This window comes from Diachasma alloeum, unplaced genomic scaffold (assembly GCF_001412515.2).
Source record: "Diachasma alloeum isolate Michigan unplaced genomic scaffold, Dall2.0 Dall_scaffold_78908, whole genome shotgun sequence".
In the NCBI taxonomy this organism is placed as follows: domain Eukaryota; kingdom Metazoa; phylum Arthropoda; class Insecta; order Hymenoptera; family Braconidae; genus Diachasma; species Diachasma alloeum.
The window spans coordinates 2,621,790-2,643,341 of NW_021683643.1; the positions used below are offsets into that span (position 1 = coordinate 2,621,790).

General features: G+C 36.5%; 1 protein-coding gene across 1 annotated transcript in view; it reads left to right on the forward strand.

The window, feature by feature from the left end:
* LOC107047753 (small conductance calcium-activated potassium channel protein 2) overlaps positions 1-21,552 on the forward strand; it is a 163,847-nt gene that overhangs the window by 126,157 nt on the left and 16,138 nt on the right. The window contains exon 6 of the mRNA XM_015270581.1: positions 16,901-17,322. Within this exon, the coding sequence (XP_015126067.1) occupies positions 16,901-17,322 (422 nt within the window). The remainder of the gene's footprint in view (positions 1-16,900; positions 17,323-21,552) is intronic.

Here is a 21,552-nt window from a genome sequence, read left to right on the forward strand (position 1 = left end):
TTAGCTATGCAGGAGTTGAATTTTAAGAAACTAATTCGCAAAAATTAAAAAAAAATGTGTGCAATCATCCCAATAGTCCGCGTTTTTTAAAACTCATAGTAGTCCCCCCTGAAGGGAGTGCATGGTCCTAACAGGGAAACGAAGTTTTATTTTTTAGGAGTCTATCTGTAATTTTTGGGAATAGATCCTCAGTTTTTGGAAATCTATCTTTCATATTTAGAAATCTGTCCCTGATTTTTAAGAATTCTTAACATTAACTGCGATAACCGTAAACTTTAGGGATCCAATCACCTGAACATTCAAAAATATTGTTGGGATTCCCCTATTTTCTTGAACGTACAACCTGAAGTATGTTCCATGATAAATACTGGATACTTTTGTCTTTCGATTCTAACTTCACTTGTCTTGGAATCCTGTCATTAAAAAAATCTCTTCATTATGTATCATCTATTGAGAAGAATTAACAATACTTTCAACTGATTATTCCCAATTTCTATTAATTTTTATAAAATAATTCAACTAAAATTTACAGCTTCCACTGATTTTTTCATCGAATTGTGATTTTTCAATTAAAAAATTCCTTGAAATTTCAATGAGACTGTCGCCTGATAGAATTTTTAAAAGTTGTACCTGAAATTTCACTCAAAATTTTGTTTCTCCGTACAATGCATTCTCAAGTCATCCCATCTCGTCTCCGATTGATTATAATGAGGGGTATCTTTATCGTCCGTTTAATGAGAGTTTAAAAATACACTGGAAACAAATGAGTTTAATTGAATACACCAAATTGACTCAGCAAGCACATTTAAAATGTGCATCAAAGTTGATGAACCATCTAGCTATTTGCGGTTTAGCGCTTACGAGAGTTGAACCCCTGTGAAGTCGTGGTTGACCCAGTACCTCTCAGCCCAGCCCTTTCATCTTCTGCAATATGCACAAGGTCTCGTTAGTTAACGTCTGCCTCCTCCGTCCACATTTTCCCGCCCTCGTCCTCTATTTATCGCTCGATTTTTCATTATTTTTGTTTTGAAGCCGTTTAAGAGTTGAGAGGAAAAAAAGAGGAAAAGAAAGAAAAGAAAAATGAGGAATTTGCCACTCGCTGGTGCCCTCCTTATCGGTTGGTGGCTGTGCCTGTATTTTTCAAGGAAGCGCTGGCGAGAAAACCAACGAGGGTACGGTAGGACGCTGAAGTGAAGGGGGAGCGGAGAAACACGATGCGGTAAGAAGAAAAAAAGTGATAGACCGCTCGAATTCCTGTGGGAGTAACCGAAAAGAAGAGTCTCGTCAAAGGAACAAAGGATGATAAACAGAAAAAAGAAAGTTCCAGAAAATTTAAAGTACCTTGTGCCCACACAACCGTACAACTCACCTTTTTTCCTCCGACCATTTCTCTCAACTTTCGCCCAACTTCACTAAGTTTCATCAACTCGCACGAAATACTTGGGATAAATTCAATTTGTCTCGTGATGAGGTGGATAAGGATGTGTCAGTTTTTTGGGTAGATAATTGAGGAGAATTGGCACGTTTACTTGCCAAGTTTTTTAATGAGCTGACGGTCAATCAGTGTGAGGAAATTAAATGCAGAAGACTTGAAAAAGAGGAGGATGAAAATTTGGGAGGGGAAGATAGACTGTTAGAAATTCTGCGGAAGTAACTAAGAAGAGTCTCGTCAAAGGAACAAAGGATGATAAATAGAAAAAAGAAATTCCAGTAGTTGTATTCTTCGACCGTATGATAATAATTGTGAAATTATATTAATTGGCATGAGGACCGCCAGGCCAATTAATATGATTTCGCAACAACAAAGAAAGTTCAGGAATTTTAAAGGTGTTTATGGCGCTGTCAGGGGGGGTTGAAAAAAAGTCAAGAAATTGATGATTTTTTTATACATTCTTTGATTTTTTTCAATACCCCTATGCAAAATCCCAGATCGCCTAGGAGAATGGGTGAAACACAGGAATTTTTCTAAAAAATGCATTTTCATGACTTTTTTGTTTATTTAAAAAAAATTAAAAATAGAAAAAAAAATCATGATTTTCCTGTAGGAAATCTTATAGCATTTTTTCATACGTGAAGTGACAAATTAGTTTCAAAATGATTGGTATCATAACCTTAAACCATTAACAAAAAGCTCAGAATAACGAAAAACCTGTCAAAATTCATTTTTTATACATAAATTGCTGATCAAAAACTGCCACCAGTCATTCTAACTTCGCAAAAAGTTGTTGATCGTAGGATCCGTGACATATTCTCTGGCATTTGTTCAGGCCAGTTAATCGATTTTTATAAAATTTTAGTTGCATAGTTCGCTCAGTGTAGATATTTACATCGTGTCTGAAGCTCGGTACTTTACACTGAAAAAAGTTCCATTGCGGTCTGATTGACGTTTCCTATTTTTATTTACAAGATCTATGCGCGCGCTGATCTATTCATTTGTTGAAATGAAGAAATGGAATTAATTGAATTTCATTTTCTCATGAATACCTTATAAATATTGATAATGAATCAAAGAGAATTCGACTAATGATTGAAGTGAATAGCGAAGGAGAGTAAAAGAATCTATAAAGAATTTTTCATTTTCAATTAATTATCTTCAATTTTTTTAAATAATCGGTCTCCATAAAAGGACAGAATTTATTAATTTCACCGATGATATATGTACATGTGAAATATATATTATATATATATATATATATGACGTGAAAAAAAATTTACCATTGAAGAATTTGAAATTATGTCACTGAAGAATTTGAAAATGCCGCGTGTTTTTGTTTGTGAATAACTTCGTGTCACATATTGACCAATCAGAATTAAGGATTAGCGGTCAGGCAGTTTCGAGATATTTCGATATAAAACAACTTCACGTTTCTTTCATCTTTAGTAAATAGGATCTTTGATTGAGATTACTGGGCTTAGCTGATTACACTGTTAACAATTTTTTCCGTACTGCTTTTCACTTTTCTCAGTCCGGGGATTGGTATTGACCCTTCTCCAAACTGGTAAGAGTGAAAATCACGACGGAAAAAAATGGTTCGTGTCTAGTGTGACAGGGGTTTTCGGTTCGTGTGATTGGCACGAAATATACTATTGTCTGAAATTTTCGATACACTTTTTGGAATTTTTTATCGAATTTAATTACCACTGAAATTTCAATGAATTTCTTCACTGAAAATTCAGAATTTCGTGGAAAAATCAAAGAGAACTGTAAATTTCAGTTCCATTTTTCCCGAGGGGCCGGTCACTTAGGAAATCATTGGTCCACTCGACTGGAAATCAACGACGAAATCGCCAGAAATCAATGGAAATCACTGGAAATTAATTGATTTCATTTTCGGTAGTGAGTTCTAACGATTTCTGGAAATCATCGGAAATCAATAGAAATCATAAAGAAATCAGGTGATTTCTGAAATCATTAAAAATCATCGAAAAGTCCAAAATCGAAACTGATTTGCAGTTTCAACTCTACAATTTTGATTATGGTATCGATATGTTCGAAATCACTCAATCCCAAAATGTGATGAAGTTTTTGACACCTTTACGTATTGTAACGTCATGTAGAAAACTACCATTATCGAGAGATGCCCCACTCTGGTCCGGAAATCATGATTTCCAGTGATTTCGTTAAATCGAGAAATCATGGGAATCTACTAGAAATCATGGAAATCATAAGAAATCAAAAGAAATCATGATTTCTTTTGATTTCTTATGATTTCCATGATTTCTAGTAGATTCCCATGATTTCTCGATTTAACGAAATCACTGGAAATCATGATTTCCAGTGATTTCGTTAAATCGAGAAATCATGGGAATCTACTAGAAATCATGGAAATCATAAGAAATCAAAAGAAATCATGATTTCTAATGCTGATTGAGACATCACAAAAATCATTCGAGAAATCACAGAAATCAACAGGAAATCACAGGAAATCATCTTATTCGGGAAATCAGTGAGTCACTGGATTGAGAAGTGACCAGCCCCTCGATTTTTCCCTGAAAATGAGTAAAAAAAACAGGAAATTCCGGTACATATAGTCTTGAATTTTCAGGACAGTGGCACTGAAGGCGATTTAAGGGGAAAAAATCATGAAATTTCAGCTTTCACTGGAAATACAATGTAATTTGACACTGAATATTCATATTAGATTGAAAATTCAAATGAATTAAAGAATTCTCGTCCTTACGCTGCTTAAACTTCTGGAATTTTACTGCATTTTCAGTGAAACCTGAAATTTCATAATTTTTTCCCCCTAAATTGCATTCAGCGTCACTGTTCTGAAAATTAGTAGTCAACTGTCCATGAAATTTCATTTTTTTTCTAACTGTGTAGAAACCGCATCATCTACCTTACCTTGTACTCACACAACTTCGCCTATTTTTCTTCTCCGTCGATTTCTCTCAACTTCCCCCCTACTTCCCTCGGCTTCACCGTCTCGCACGAAATCCTTGGAGTAAATTCAATCCGTCTCGTAATGAGGCGGATAAGGATGTGCAAGTTTTTTGGCGAAATAATTGAGAAGAATTGGCACGTTTTCCTGCCAACTTTTTTTAATGAGCTAATGGTCAATCAGTGCAGGAAAATTGAATACAGAAGACTGAAAAAAGTGGAGGATTGAAATTTCGAGGAAAAAAATAAACGAACGGTGAACAATGGGAGTGAGCCGTGGATTCTCGTGCCAAAATCCATATCCTCGTTATCCACTGGCATTTCTATTTGCCAACTCCGTAATACTGACTCAATTGTATATAAAATATCCCTTCGAATCACGTATTCCCAGTGTAGGACCTCCCCAGAGTGCGCACAAAAGAGCCTGTGGAATATTTTTTTTCCTTCGTTTGACTATGGAAACAGACAGGTGTTGATCTTCTCATCGTATTTTTTTGGCATTAACCTCGAATGCCTCCTTTCTCCAATCCATTGTTGCATTTTATTTTTATTTCCATTTACTTTTTTTCTGCTGTCGTGTCACTGGTAAGTGGCATGACGTACTGTAGCCAACGTTTTTGTGCCCTTGGTACCGTGCTATTTCCTGGTACTCCCAGTCCACATGTGTCACATCGATTTTCCACTGTTCACCATCATCTCCCTTCAAACCCCCCCTCAACCCCCCCTGTTATTTCTTTATTTCTATCTCGATTTTGTTTTTTTTCCTTTTAACACTCCGTCTCACTCGGGTATTTGGTAGTCCAGCCGCACGGTTCTTCCGTCAAAGTTATAATGCTGAACGCCAGCCAAGAGCAGACGACTGGGGAAAAAGAAATGAGACGGAGAACATCGAAAGACTTTCAAGGAAATGTCATAAATCATTCGCCAAGGAGCCATTAAAATATTGCTCCAGATAGTACCGCATATTTGTTGCATAATTCTGTACCTCGAGTCGGTTCGTAAATTTTTAATAACTACAGTAGTTTTTATGATAAATTTCTGTAATTCAGCGTGACGGAGAGCACTGGAAAAGGGCGCAAAGTGACGGCCAGGGAAAAATTTTCGTACCGCGACTGGAAGTTTTATCGAGTAGCACGTGAATTTTTCCCGTTCTTATATAGAATTTTCAGTAGTAATACCCCAAGAGTTTCAAAATTATCGGGTATTTTCCGATAGGTCCATTGCAAACAAACTCGTGCTTCGCACTCGTGATTTTTTAACCTGAAAAACTTGACGACTTCGTTTGTATGCAGGGAACCTTGAGGAAAATGTCCGATTAATTTTGAAGCTCGTGTGATATTCGGGGGATTATTTTTCGAATCCAAATGTCGGGCAATATAATTGGACCATGGGACGAAACTCACAATTGAGAAACAAAAATTGTATAATTAACACTCATTTCGAATAAAAATCCTCGGATTACCACAACTGAATTCAATCTGTCAGTTTGACGAGGGGTTAATTCGACTGCATGATGTTTTGTTTTTTATATAGCAACTACCAGAGAAAATTATCAAAAAATTATCAGTTGAAAACCCTGTAGCTTGCACCACGTGATGTCGAATGGGCCAATTATATTGCCCGATATTTGGGTTGGAAAAATAATCAGTAGTAATACCCCAAGAGCTTCAAAATTATCGGGTATTTCCCGATAGCTTCGCTGCGAACAAATGAGGGTGTCAAGTTTTCCAGGTTAAAAAATATCGAGCGCTTGCGCCTGGGAAGTTATCGTATGTAATACCACGAGAGCTTCAAAATTATCAGGTTTTTTTCGATCGGTTTGTTGGAAACAAACGAAGGAGTCAAGTTGTTCCTGAAAAATTTGACGAGTTCGTTTGTATGTAGGGAACCTTGAGGGAAATACCTGATTAATTTCGAAGCTCGAGTGGTATTCGGAAGAGAATTTTTCTATCCAAATTTCGGCCAAGACAATTACATTATGAAGCAAAATCTACACGGAGAGAAATTTTTTCGAAAAATTCTAGTGCTAGCACGGGAAAAGAGGCGCAAAGTGACGGCCAGGAAAAAATTCCAGTGCCGGCACTAGAAATTTTATTGGGGAAAACGTGAATTTTTCCCCGTATTTCTGTGAAAATTTCATAATTTGGTAATTTTTCTCCGACTTTTTCTCCGTGTGTAATAAATTTTCCCCCAAAAATCCCAGACTTTTCTCCCCGCGCAGACCGCAATCCACAAACGCACATGATACCATTTTTACACGAATCTGACATTTCAACAATTCCGGAAAGAATGATCGTAAAAATATAATGGATGGAAAAACGCCTCGTGATCGAATGCATCGTTTTGTACCTCCACGTAGCTATTATCCATATACGTAGATGTACATCATTATATATTTTTATTCTCGCAGCGACATGACTATCGATTTATCATCAGTATCTCCACTCAATAAACTAGACTATCAATAGAGCAACCTTTAATCTCGTTTCAACCCGGCAATATTAATACACTTCATTTCTACCGGGTGACCTTGAAGAACAAAAGCTCTTCGACAAAGCAGTGATCGACTCCCCGTGACAGAGTTCAGAAGTCACCGGGTCAATATACAGAAACGGGAAGCAGATGGAAAATGCAATTGAGAGAAGGGAGTGAGGATCGAAAAAAAATTAAATGAAGAGTATCTTTCTCTCCTCTAGTTCTTATTTCACCTGAATAATTCACGTGATGAGACAACGTCGATTGATTTTCTCTCTGCTTTTTTTTTTGCGATGGTCAAGGTAACAGCAACGAGACACGAACGATCGATGGGCTGAGAGAAAGGGACAAACGGTTTATCAACGAGATGCATGCTTTTACATTGTCATTCATTTTTTACGATTGTGTGAGGAGGGATAGGTTGTTTTGAATGGGAGGTGGGGGAGAGGGCGAAGTTGGACCAGGATTCCGCTAACTCGAGTTCAACACCCAAAAAAAAATTACTTTTTGTCATTCCGGCCGTAAGGCAGCGTTTCACGGACGCTCCGCGTCCGTGAATCTCTGCCTACGGCCGTCATGACAAGAAATATTGTTCGTCATACGGCCAAAAAAAACTTTTCTGACGAATATGATTGCAGCCCTCGTCTTCGGCTCGTGCTGCAAACCTCATATTCGCCAGAAATGTTTTTTTCGGCCTAATGACGAAATATACTATTTGATCAGTAGCAAAAGTACTTGTACCCAGTACCAAGGAGTTTCTGGGGAAAAGGCACATTTTTGTACTTCCTCGAAGTTACAAAACAATTTGATGCAAGTATCATGCGTCAAGTACCTGTGTACTGATGAGAAGTACCTCAGTACTTGTCACAAGTATTTTGTTACTTGGAACAAGTAAAAAAATTACTTGTACTGAGTACCTGGCTGGTTCTTTTCAAAAGTACCAAATAAACTCAATATAAGTTGAGTATAAGAACTCAAAAATGTTTTTCTACCTTTTCTAAAAACTGAATTTCGTCAAAAAGTCAAGAATCCAAATAATTCCCGTTTTGTGAGTAATAAAATTGAAAATAATTTTTCGAAGCCTTTTAAATGTTGATAATAACATAAAACATAAAAATCTGAACAAAATTGAAATTTTGTAGGTTGGAAAGCATACCAATAATTCTCGAAAGCATCCATAAAAATCGCTATCTATTGATTTTTTCCTACAAAATATCTTCTGCTGAACATTTCTATTTACAAAAATGCGTAAGAAAGTCTATTCTATCCAGTAATAATATTCACTTTTTTTCAATAAAGTAATCAACTGGAAGTACTGAAATTAAGTCCTAAAAGTACTTAAGAGAAGTTGAAAAATTACTTTTCACTAGTACCTTTGGTACTTGTGAAAAGTACTAAAAGTACTGGCAGCAATTAGTGATGCTACTTCCTCCCAGTAACATTTCTACTCGATCGGAAGATGTGGTACTTCACCCAGTGACATAAAATGTACTTGAGACGAGTATTTTTCGAACTTCTCAAAAATGAACTTCCCCCAAGTACCAGTTTGTATTGATGAGAAGTAATTTTTTTTTTGTGTTAACTACTCACACCGCCACTGAGGGCCAACACTGTACCTCGCGAAAATTTGTTTTTTTTTACGTTCAAAATGTATCATCAATCAATAAAAAATAAGACAATCATCGTATTATTACACACAGAGAGAAATATTCAATAAAAATTATGTATCTTTTCCGTAATTCCGGAGCGAAATGTGGTTGTAGGAACTTTTACGGAACTATCACGTAATTTTTACGTAAAATCACGAAATTTTTTCAGAGCGTTCCGTAATTGTTACCTGTGAATCGCCTGTGAAAAATTACGATACCGTCACTTAAATTCTCCGAGTCGCTTCTGTAATCAGTGTGCGAACTATGAGTTCTGTAATTTTTACTGAACATTTCTCTCCGCGCACATTCGTTTTATTATCGAAAATGGAAATTTGTAATACAATTTTTATTATATTTTTTATAGAATACTTAAAAAAAGGTGAAATCGTCTATGTTTTGGTCGGTGCCTACCCATTGGTTTGGTTACCCTACTTGAGACAAGTAATTTTCTCCAATCGCTTAATTCTCTCAATTCTCGAAAGTTCTTATGCTTTAAAATATTCTTGCGAGTATTAGTTCGAGTTTTTGTGACCGACCTTTTATATTATTTTTTCCGTTAATAATTCGTCAAAATACATAACCCAAAAAAATTGTTAATGTGATTGATAAGTTTGAGAGTCAGAATCCAAATTTTTATGGATTTTTCACTCGCGATGTTTTTCTGTGAAGAGAAAAAAATCTAAAAACGTCGGGGATTGCTTTGTTGTGCGACCACTTAAGAGCTAACACCGATTTTTTTTTCTGTGCATCAAGATCTCAAAGAGGAATCGACCGGGAACAATTTCCGCCCTTGCCGGGAAATCCCAGGCAGGATGACGCAGTGAGTTATGAAATTGAAAATTTAGCCGCATCAACGCTTCCGCGCGTACCTACTGAATCGTGTGTACGTTCACGCGTAGTCACCGGGTGTAAGCGTAACGGAGCAAGTAGTAGTGGTACGGGATGTGCCAGCCGCAGGAATGGCCATGCAGTTAATGTAAAATCCCGGTGGTACGCGAGTGGACAAAAGTCAGCACGTGCCCGAGGGCCCTTGGGTGGGGGTTTGAATCTTTACGGGGCCATTACAGCCGATTCAGTAGAGGGTCGGGAGGAGATAAGTACGTGTTTTTGGGTAGATGGGTTTACGAGCGCAATCCCCCTTGGGCCTCCCCTAGTTACTCGTAATTTCATGTTGAAATACCAGTGCTACATGGGCACGGAGAGAAAAGTTGAATAAAATGTATCTTGAAAATCGCGACAAATTTTACTGTGCGGAAAGTAATTGTGCAGCGAAATTTTAATTCAAGTCGTAGGAATGAAATGTGAATTTAAAAAAAATGTATATTACACGGAGAGAATTAAATAGTAAACATTACTATGGCTATAGGAGAGATTGCTATGCACGGAGAGGATTAAATAGTAAATATTAGCATGGTCATAGGGGAGATTACTATGGTAACATAGTAAAGGGTTTTTAACTGTCCCTACATACTAATCTTTACTATGTCACATGGTAATATTTAATATGTTCCATGGTAATGCTTACTACGTTCCATAGTAATGGTTACTATGTACCCTGGTAAGCATTACGAGAAATACTATGGGATATAGTAAGCATTACTCCGATGATTACTATGCGATTACTATGATCCATAGTAAAGCTTATTATAATAAGCATAATAAGCTTTACTATGGAGCATAGTATGCATTACTATGGAACATAGTAATGATTACTATGCGATTACTATGTTAATAGTAATGCCTACTGCATAGTAATGCATATGGAACATAGTAATGATTACTATGCGATTACTATGTTCCATAGTCATACATACTATGTTCCATAGTAAACTATGCGATTACTATGCGATTACTATGTTCCATAATAAGCTTTACTATTATGTTCCATAATAAGCTTTATTATGGAACATAGTAATCCTCGGAGTAATGCTTACTATGTCCCATGGTAATCGTTACTATGTTACATAGGAATGGTTATCACTACTATGTCCATAGAAATAGTTTCCACGTGAATGCAAAATTGTCGTATGCACATAGGAAGTATTTCTAAAATTACCGGTTGAAATTCGCGATTGCCTCTTGATGCGTTCATAAACTCAATACGCTGAAGGCATAAACTCTTAAAAAAAATAAACAAATGAAACTCTTTATTTGAAATTTTTCTATAATATAATAATATTCTACTATATTATTTTCTCCGTGTAAAATTCGTCGTGGTTCTCTGGATAATTTTCTCGTACCTTTTCTCTTCGTATACAAGTGCCTTTAAATGACACGTGAATTCTTTTAATATACCATCGACGAGAAAAAATTTCAACTGTGGTGAACAAAATTAATTATCGCGGCGGTATCAATTTCCCTCGCCCCTCCCCAACCCCTTTCCATTGATAAACCGCAAAATTTTTTCATCAAATTGCTCATCGCGCTTCGATTGAACTCAATTTGCTTTTTTAATGGAAACAATCTAGAAAGAATTGTTTTGAAAATGATTATCCATTATTCTATTATTATTCTCTGTAACGAGCTGGTTTCATTGATGATCTTTTTGTAGGCACAATGAATTCACAGCTGGATGAATTTCCGATATGCCAGTTTAATCAGAAACAAAATAGAAAGATGAATCTCATTGTCGATGACGTGCTATCGTCGACCGATGATTTTTATTATTTCCTGAAAAACCTTTGGCAAAGTGGTTTCTCCAAACTCGCGAGGGTTCGTGGTGGGGGAACAGTTTTAAAACTAATTCCATTTCTGGAACGTCAGCGTCGTCACTGGTGCAATTTCTCATAGTTTACTCTACAGTTATACGAAGCGGTTTTATGAAGTCCCGGGTCTATTCACATTTTTAGAAAGGGGCGCGATGAGACAGCGAAGTGTCGGAAAATGGACGGACAAAAAACTATTGCAATCATGGTAGTCGTGAAGAGTCGAGAGTGGAATTTTAATGAAAAAATCTCGATAAAAAAATTCCGATGACAATTTCCTCAATTCTGATTTTGACCAATCAGAGTGCACTATTCGGGATCACGTGACCCGTTTCACACTGATAATTTCCCCGGCTGCAGGGAAATTATTAGACTGATAATTTCCCTGTAGTCTCTCAATTGTTTTCTACGAATTTGACAGATATTCCTCACATTTTGGTGAAATGTGTCCCGCAACCCCGAACACTGCACGCTGATCGGCCAAAATCAGAATTGAAGAAATTGTCCTCCGAATACCCCTTGACCTTCAAAATTCATCGGATATTTCCCTCAAGTTTTCCTCTATATCAACGATCGGGATCAGTTTTGCAATAAAATCCGGAATTTTAATCTGCAAAACTGATCCCTCTTGTTGCTATGCAGCAAAATATTCGGGAAATATCCAATAATTTTTAAGGTCTTGGGGTCTTGGGGTAAATCGAACTTCAGATTTTTCTCTCAGTGCAATAGGGTGCCACTGTAGAATGAGGAGATGCTAGAAAAACGCGACCACTTAAGAGTTAAGGGCAGCTTGAGTTTGAGTCAAAGCTCCCCAAAAATGAGGGATAATTCTCTGAAAAGTGAAATGTTTTCTTCTCTGTGTTTGTTCACCTCCGTAAATGAAAGACCATCGTCTCGGGGACGATGGAAAAACGAATCGACAGGATCATTTCTGTAGCTTTCTGGCTCCTTTGTCTCTGATCATGTCAATGAACACTTAACGGCTGTGTCTCTCTCTCTCAGAATTAGATGGCTCATCCGACCCGAAAGTTATTGTACACAACTACGGAAAACTTTCAGTCAAGGAGATAACTCACATAACTCTCTTCTGGTAGAAGCATCATAAAGAATATCAATGAAGAAGTTATGGTCAATTCCACTCAACTTCTCCGTTTCATGCTTGCCCTAGGGGGTTCACTCCTTCTGCTGGATGTGCGGGGGGAAGGCATAAAGGAAGGGATGTTAATGTATTAAGGAGGATGGGGATGGTTCCGCATTGGAGGAATATTGAAGGCCGCGAAGAATGAGGAAACAAGTCAAACTGAAGACGAACAGGAAGTCGAGTTTGCTATTTGTTATTTATCTAATAGAGATCCAACAGCCGAGGCTAATTATAGGGTCGAATAATTGCAGGATATTTCAAGAAGCAATTTTACACTTATATACATAATATAGGAAAATACATACCAATAAGGTGGTGGGATGGAGATCTAGCATTGCAGGAGAAATAGTATCAGTGAGTCGTTTATACACTGTTAGAAATTTTTCAAAAATTTCATGGAAATGTGGTAGTAATTCTCGGGAGAGTGACATTGAATTCGATTAAGGGGAAAAATGGTTAAGAAAATTTCACGTTTTAGGTAGAATTTAAGGAAATTCATGTGTTTCCAGTGGCTGTGAGACGGAAATTTCACAACTTGATTGAATGCTCAATGGAACATGAATATTTAGAAACAAAATGACATGAATTTTCAATTTTTCCCTGATTTTTCCGAATTTTCACGGAATAATTACACTGTTAAAAATTTCATTTAGATTTAGGTGAAAAATAGTTATGAAATTTCAAGTGTTAGGTAGAATTCAAGGAAATTCATGTGTTTTCAGTGGCTGTGAGACGGAAATTTCATAACTTGATTGAATGTTCAATGGAACATGAATATTTAGAAACAAAATGACATGAATTTTCAATTTTTCCCGGATTTTTCCGAATTTTCACGGAATAATTACACTGTTAGAAATTTTGTGAAATTTCCTTTAGATTTAAGTAAAAAATGGTTATGAAATTTCAAGTTTTAGGTGCAATTCAAGGAAATTCCTGATTTTTCAGTAGGAGTTCGATGGAAATTTCACAACTTGATTGAATTCACAATGGAACATGAATATTCAATAACAAAATGACATGAAATTTACTTGTTTCCCTGAATTTTCCTATTTTTATGAATTTTCACGGAATAATTACACTGAAAAATCAAGTATTCTATTGATTTTCAGATCATTCGAGCTGAAAATCAACGGAATATTTGATTTTTCAATGACAAGCTTTCCTAAAACTTCAGTATAAATTAAACATGATAAAAATTTCGGGGTTTGACACGGAAAATTCAGACGAAAATGTTTAACAGTGTAGCATTCAATTAAATCATTCTACATTAGAGCATTTTCATTTTCTCTCTAGTTTTGGATCAACTCCCACTATACTATTACTATTATTAATTTACGAATTAACTTTACAATTGTCAAAATGATATCCTCCCTTCAGAGTTCTCTCCATTCGCTCACCCGTATTCTTTCACATCTCAAATACATTGAAAGTCATGAAAAATGAGAACAAAGTCCAGTTAGAAACCCCCGGAGAAGTAAACTTAACGAGTAAATCACCACAATCACCAGGTCCTTCCACACTGCGATGAAGTATCCACCCGAGGTGACATTATGATTTATATTATTTCCAACGATAACGACCAACACGGTCATTCTGCAGCTGAGAAAATACCCAAAGTCATGGAGAAGCGGGTAAAAGTACACCGAGTTTACTTGTTTCTATTTCCTTTTTGGCGCGAGAGTGCCGTGTGCGTCTTATCGGGGTGCAGGGGAGGTATACGAGGATGAAAAGTTCCATCGGATGACGCTGCTGAGAGAATGGGCGGGAGAAAAGCCAGGGGATGTTGGGGAGAGTCAGAGTGAGCCAAAGAGGGCACTGGAAAACTTTGAAGTGAGACGAACAAAGAGCGCCTTGGGAGAATGGTGGTTTTTAGCTTAACTGAGTAAAAAGAGTAAAGGATGAAATGAACGGTTTTCTCATGGTGAAATTTTACGAGTTTTATGCTTTTACTAAATTCCATACTCCCAGGGGGGTTATATATGTATTTTTTAATGTTGAAAGGGGAGGGACGCTTTGGAAGAGTAAGAATGGTGGGGCAGGGGCGAGGATGAGAATTATTCGAAAAGTTTTCGACGTAAGTCAGCCTTTAGCGTCTCACGTCTGAATGCTCGCTGAGCATTTGGACTTTGAGCATTGCCGAATGCGGTATCCCTTATGGCATTTTTATTTTCATTTTGAATATTCTGTGGATGGGTGAACAGGAAAAATACACAAGTTTCGGCCAACATTAGCAATAAGGAATTTTCGGATGAGAAAATACAATAGTTTTTCCTTCCACAGAAAATCATTCCAAAATTATGAGAGAACATTTACCCCAACACGGAGAGAATTAAATAGTAAACATTACCATGACCATAGGAGAGATTACTGTGGTAACGTAGTAAAAGGGTTTTCAATTTTCTCTACATAGTAATCCTTACTATGTCCCACGGTAATGCTTACTATATCCTATGTTACATAGGAATGCCTACCATGTTCATAGAAATGGCGGTATGAACAGAGGAAGTATTTCTAAAATAACCGGTTGAAATTTGCGATTGTCTCTTGATGCGTTCATAAACTCAAGACGCTTAAAGCTTAAAAAAAAATCTCTGTAAAAAAATTGAACAAATTCAACTCGTCATTTAAAATTTTTCTATTAAATTCTACAATATTTTTGTTCGAAATTTATATATTTATCTAAATAATAAAGCTTTAATTATATGGAATAAACAGTGCATTCATTAGAAGCAGATAATTAATTAGCAATGAATAAACAATTTATTTGATTCAACCAGAGAATTATTATACATCAATAATTCTTTTCCTTCGCCATCTAAACAATGATCGCATTTGTAACTAATAAAGTCTTTACTTGTATGAAGAAAGTATTTGTTTAATTTGTTTTGCAACTGGAAATTTAATTTAAGTATTAATGGGCTTTATTAGGAGGTCTCTCAATAAATCCATTAATTCATTCAAAAACATAATTTCTTTTTTCGATGGTTCTTACAACAAGAAAATTTTCGTCCTTGAATGAATGATATTTCTGTGTCTAACATTGATCTACTCCTGTTTTATACCTTGATGGTATTCAATTATTTGGAATAATTTCATGATGTGCTATAGGACATTTTACGTAACATAGTAAGCGTTACTATGTTAAGGGGAGACTACTATGAGTTTTAAAATTCGTGGGTTATTGGAGTGAGACTTTTTATACGTTGAAAATCGATTATATAGGTCTGAAAACGAATAATTAGTGCAAAACAAAAATTTTTTCATTGTTCGTTTGCCCGAAAACGCTTAAAATGCTTAAAACAGTCCAGGGCCTCCAATTTTTGAGTGGAACAACAATGTGTGGAACAACAATTACGAGCCAGTTTTTTGGAATTCTAACTCCTACGCAACTGATTTTGGTTTTCTGCATACAAAACAATTCACTATTTGTGTAAAAAAATACAAAAAATGCTTCCATTCGGAAACAAAAAGCAAATTTACCCATGTAAGAGGCGAATTGAAAAAAAAATAGCTCGTAATTATTATTCCACATATTTTTCCGAAAATTTTGAAAAAAAAAATCCTTTGTAGCTCAAAAATAGGAGGCCCTGGATTGTTTTCGGTATTTTAAGCGTTTTCGGGCAAACGAGCAATAAAAAAAAAATTTTTTTCAACTAATTATTCGTTTTCAGATCTATATAACCGATCGTCAACGTACGAAAAGTTTCACTCCAATAACCCACAACTTTTAAAACTCACAGTAGACTCCCCTTAATATAGTAAGCTTGCATAGTGAAGTTTCCTATATAACATAATAGAGCTGATTATGTAACATAGTAAAGCTTACGATGTACCTGTCAGCATACAGCATAGTTACATAGTCATGTTAATAGAGTGACTATTACATAGTCATGTTAATAGAGCTGACTATGTAACATACTATGTACTATTATAGTATGTTGACAGCGACGCTTACTATGTAAGCGTTCCATGCTAGCCACTACACGGAGAGAAATTTTTGATAAAAATTATCCTACCGTTCTATAAAAGTATATCATGAGTCATCGTTTCCTCATTTTAATCACGAAATTTAGTAAAAATTAATATATGATGATGAAATTTCATTCTACGTTAGAGAAATTTTATCCTAAGACATAATCAAATTTATCCTTGCAGTCCAATAATTTTTATGTAGATAACAACGAAAATTCTAGAACGGTTGGTAAATTTGACCCGACCGGTGCAGTAATATTTACTCTACCGGCACAGTAATTTTTATTTTTATCAGGATAAAATTTCTCTAACGTAGAATAAAATTTGATCATCCCATATCAATTTTTACTAAATTTCGGGATAGAAATGAGGAATCGATGACTCATGATAGACTTTTACAGAACGGTAGCATAATTTTACCAAAAATTTCTCTCCCTGTACCAGGTCCACAGTAATATTTCCAAAACTTTGGTAAAGTTTACTATACATAGTAACCTTTACCATTTTATTTTCTCCGTGAACCTATCATCCACAGCTGTAACTAATAATTGAATCTCCCATTAACCTGTTTCAGTTGTTCATGATTGATAACTGCGCCGACGATTGGCGAATCGCAATGACTTGGCAACGAATATCCCAAATATCCATGGAGTTGGGGATATGCGCAGTACATCCAATACCCGGTGAATACTACTTCCTATGGACGACCAAATTGGCCAACAAGGGTGGTGATATGGGCTCCCAATGGGTGCCCTACGACGTAACCCTCTCATTGCCAATGTTTCTACGCTTGTACTTAATCTGCCGTGTGATGCTCCTCCACTCAAAATTATTCACAGATGCGTCATCGAGGAGCATAGGGGCCTTGAATCGCATAAACTTTAACACCAGATTCGTTTTAAAGACTCTCATGACCATCTGTCCGGGCACTGTGCTCCTCGTTTTCATGGTATCACTGTGGATCATTGCGTCGTGGACGTTGCGCCAGTGTGAAAGGTAAATGCTCGAATTTCACTCATCGTTAAATCTTAAAATTCTATCATTTCAACGGTCTTGGCACTCCCTCAAGTATTTCATTCTCATTCAGCTAATGGCCCTTGAGAATGTAATAACCGTGTGGAGATGATGTTCCACGGTGATTTCCCTACAATTTCCCAAGCCCCTCAGACAAGTGGAATGGCACGTGAGAGAGGAGAGTAACTGGGGAAAAAATCCCAATTCTTTCTGAGCCACTCTTTTTATCCCTCAAGACCTCTTCTATATCCTCCTCAATTTTTCCAGTTAAAGAAGAGAGGGAGGGGCAATGGAAGACAGCGCTCAGGTACATTGGAGAGAGACAAATGCAGTCATTATCCATAAATGATCGATTGATCTGCAAAGACTCTATTGAAAGCCCCGTGATTCCTACCATCACATCTCATATCTCTCATTTTTTACTCCTTCGACGCACTCATATTTTCGTCCTCTGCCGAACATTTCCCCTGTCCCTCACCCTTCCCCATCTGTGAATTTTATTTTATCTAGAACGGCAAAAGTCTCGGAATTTTTATTCATTCTAGAGAGATTTTCTGAATTGTACTCAATTTGATGGAAGGCAGAGTAAACTTTCCAAAGTGGAATTACCTTCGAAAAATTAAATTTCAACTAGGAATATTCCCCTACCAGTCCCCCCACACCCGCGACTCCTTGAAAATATTCTATCTTGGAGTTTTTACTGTAAATGATACAGTTTATGATCAGGAGTAGTAACTGATGACTTGACCGCACGTTTGGTATTTCTGTTCAGTTTTGTCAATTTATTGACGGATTTATCATCTTGTTGTAATGGCAAAACACCTTAATCCTGGTTTAGCCTTAAAACCATGATTTCCTCAGAATCTGTCACTCTTTCTTGAAAACTAGAGATGTCTTTTCCGAAGCTGAATCCAATAACTCCACCCTCAGACCAAAATGTTGTAAAAATTTGGCTAAATTTTCCGGAAAAAAACCTTGAATTCGATTTAAGTGGAGAAAGTCAATGGAATTTCAAGTCTGTCTGAAAATTCAAGTAGAGTTCCTATTTTTAGCGACAGGAAGACGAAAATTCTACAGTTTACATGAATTTTTAATCGAAAATGAATATTCGCTGCCAAATTCCCTGGAATTTTCAGGGAATTCCTTTGAAATTCTTGGAATCCCAGGAATTTTTGAAGGGATTTTCCTAATTTTTAATTAATTTTTCCGCAATAATTTATGAATTTTTCCATGAAATTATGAATTTTCAATAACAGAATTCCTTGGAATTTCAGTGGAAAATTTTTAACACTACTATAAACTCAAGTTGCTGCCCTTCTTGGAGAATATTTCAAGTGGGAATATTCTATCTTGGAGTTATAACTGTAAATGATAGTTTATAATCAGCAGTAGTAACTGATGACTTGACCGCACGTTTGGTGTTTCTGTTCAGTTTTCTCAAATTTATTGACGGATTTATTATCTTGTTGTAATGGCAATGCACCTTGAAATCATGATTTTCTCAGAATCTGTCACTCTCTGCTGAAAACTAGAGACGTTTCTTCCGAAGCCGGATCCAACGACTCCACTCCCAGACCACAATGTTATAAAACTTTGGCTGAATTTTCCGGAAAAACACCTTGAATTCGATTTAAATTCAAGTAAAGTTCCTATTTTTAGCGACAGGAAGACGAAAATTCCACAGTTTGCATGAATTTTTAATCGAAAATGAATATTCGCTGCCAAATTCCCCTGAACTTTCAGGGAATTCCTTTAAAATTCTTGGAATCCCAGGAATTTTTTACGGGATTTTTCTAATTTTCCATTAATTTTCCCGCAATAATTTACGAATTTTTCCGTGAAATTATGAATTTTTTAATAACAAAATTCCTTGGAATTTCAGTGGACATGTTACTTGTTAGAACTTTCCAAGACCCTTACCGGATATTTCAATGGAAAATTTGTAACAGTGCTATAAACTCAAGCTGGTGCCCTGGCGTTACAAAACGTAACTGTGATTTCAGCGGTGTTCGACGATAGAGTGTCATGGATTACCCCCGTGCTTGGAATCGATATTTCACCTCCTCATGGCCAGGCCATTTTCGAACATTCTGATACGACAATTTCGCTCGGAAAAACTCAGCTGTTAAGGCAAACTCCACTTCCCATGAAAAATAACGTTCATCGCTCTATCACTTGGCAGTAAGGTTTATCCGTGGGTTATACCCTGGCACCGATTGCCACCCCTCTTCCCCGCTTATTTCAAGCCCTCGAGCACTATCACCAGCCCACCCGGTGGAAAAGAAACTGGGGAAAGAGGAGAAATAATCTCAAGAGGGAAGGACCATATTTACACGTTCCGATACTGCAGTGGTGGAGCTGGATAAGTCAATTCCACTTGGCGATCAGGTTTCAGACTATTTCCAAATCTGAGAGAGCTCGTAAATTTTTTTATGAGGGATATTTTTATATGCGATATGCGGAACGACAGAGAAAAAGGGTCTTTATCAAAATTTCCTATCGTTTTCACATTCTAGGAGATCCATCAGTCCTAAGAAAATATCTCGATATTTCAGAATATTTTTATGCAAAGAGTTTTATGCAAAGTGGTAAAACGGTTTAAGTCGACTTACCTTCCAGTTGAGTTTTTGAGGAATATTTCCGAATCTAAGGGAGATAGCGAAATTTTCGTAATTACGTTTGTTGTACACTGTTAAAAAATTTTCACTAAAGTTTCCAGGCAAGTGACGGTTTCATTGAAATTTCAGGGAATTTTACCATTGAAAATTCGTGGTTTTCGTGGAAAATTCATGAAAATTTTAAATTTCAGTTAAATTATTCCATAAACATTAATGGAAATGAGGAAAATTCAAGCGAAAATGTCCTTGAATTTTCAATTTTTTGAAATTTCAGAGCAATTTCTTATTGAATTGTTATGTTTAGCTTGAAAATTCATGGAAATTTTGGAATCTTCATGGTTTTTCCACTGAAAAATCAGGAATTTCCTTGAATTTTCAGGGAAACTTGAAATTTCATAGACTTTTTTCCGTTAAATTGAATTCAGGGTCATTTTCTGGAAAATTCAATTAAATTTTTTTAACAGTGTAGCACTCCATCGGCTCTACAAAACAGGTTATAACAGCAATTTTGCTATCTCCCTTAGATTCCGAGATATTCATTAAAAACTGGTCAATAGTCAAAATTGACTTGTACCGTTTTACCACTTCGCTACTGAAATAGGTTCTACGGAAGAAGTTCGCATTCGTATAGAAATTGACTACATCGTTGACTAAACTCAACAATTTAGTCAATTTCTCACAATCTAATTAATATTAAACCATTCGTTCAGCTTTTAGTCGTCCTCTAAAAAATTCTTCACGGAAATTTGAGTAGAATCAGTTCAACATGTTAAGAGAGATCGTGAATTTTCACTTCTCGGCCGACAAATTTCTCCCCAAGAACTTGGTAATTTCTCCTGATACTCATCAAAACCTTCCCCCAAAGTGGCGTTCACTCAATTTTCCATGAAGGTCAGTTTTCAACAAATATCTCACGATCTAATCTAGATATTGGAGGGTTCGACAAGCTTTTTATACATAAATCTCACTTGCCCTTCGAAAAAGTTCCCACGAAAATTCCCTTAGACTTCCGGACCCGCGATCTCCCTTACATTTCGAGATATTCGTCAAAAACCCACCCCCAAGTTGAGTCGCCTAATCCTTTCACATTCCAACTGTTATCTTCATTCAGCCGGAAGAGGAGGTGACGATTTTCTTGTTTGTCTCCCTGGACAATATAAGGTAGATGATAGATACAGCTTCTGATGAGCTAAGCCCAGTAGTCTGAATCAAAGATGAATAGAAATAGGAAAGGTCATTCGGACTGTAATGAAATTTTTTTCAACGTGAAGCACCGATATTTATTGGCCGTGACTATTCGCACCATTGCGTGAATCACTCCCGTACACTCCATACACTCCACGCATGCATGAAGTTTGTGTGTTTCACGCAGCCGAATTTTCATACTGCTGTGTATTTCACGCAGTTGAAGTTTCATACTACTGTGTGTTTCACGCAGTTGAAGTTTCATACTACTGTGTGTTTCACGCAGTTGAAGTTTTATACTACTGTGTGTTTCACGCAGTTGTATTTTTATCCACCTGTGTGTTATACGCAGTTGCATTTTTATATGCCTGTGTGTTTCACGCAGTTGTATTTTTATACACCTGTGTGT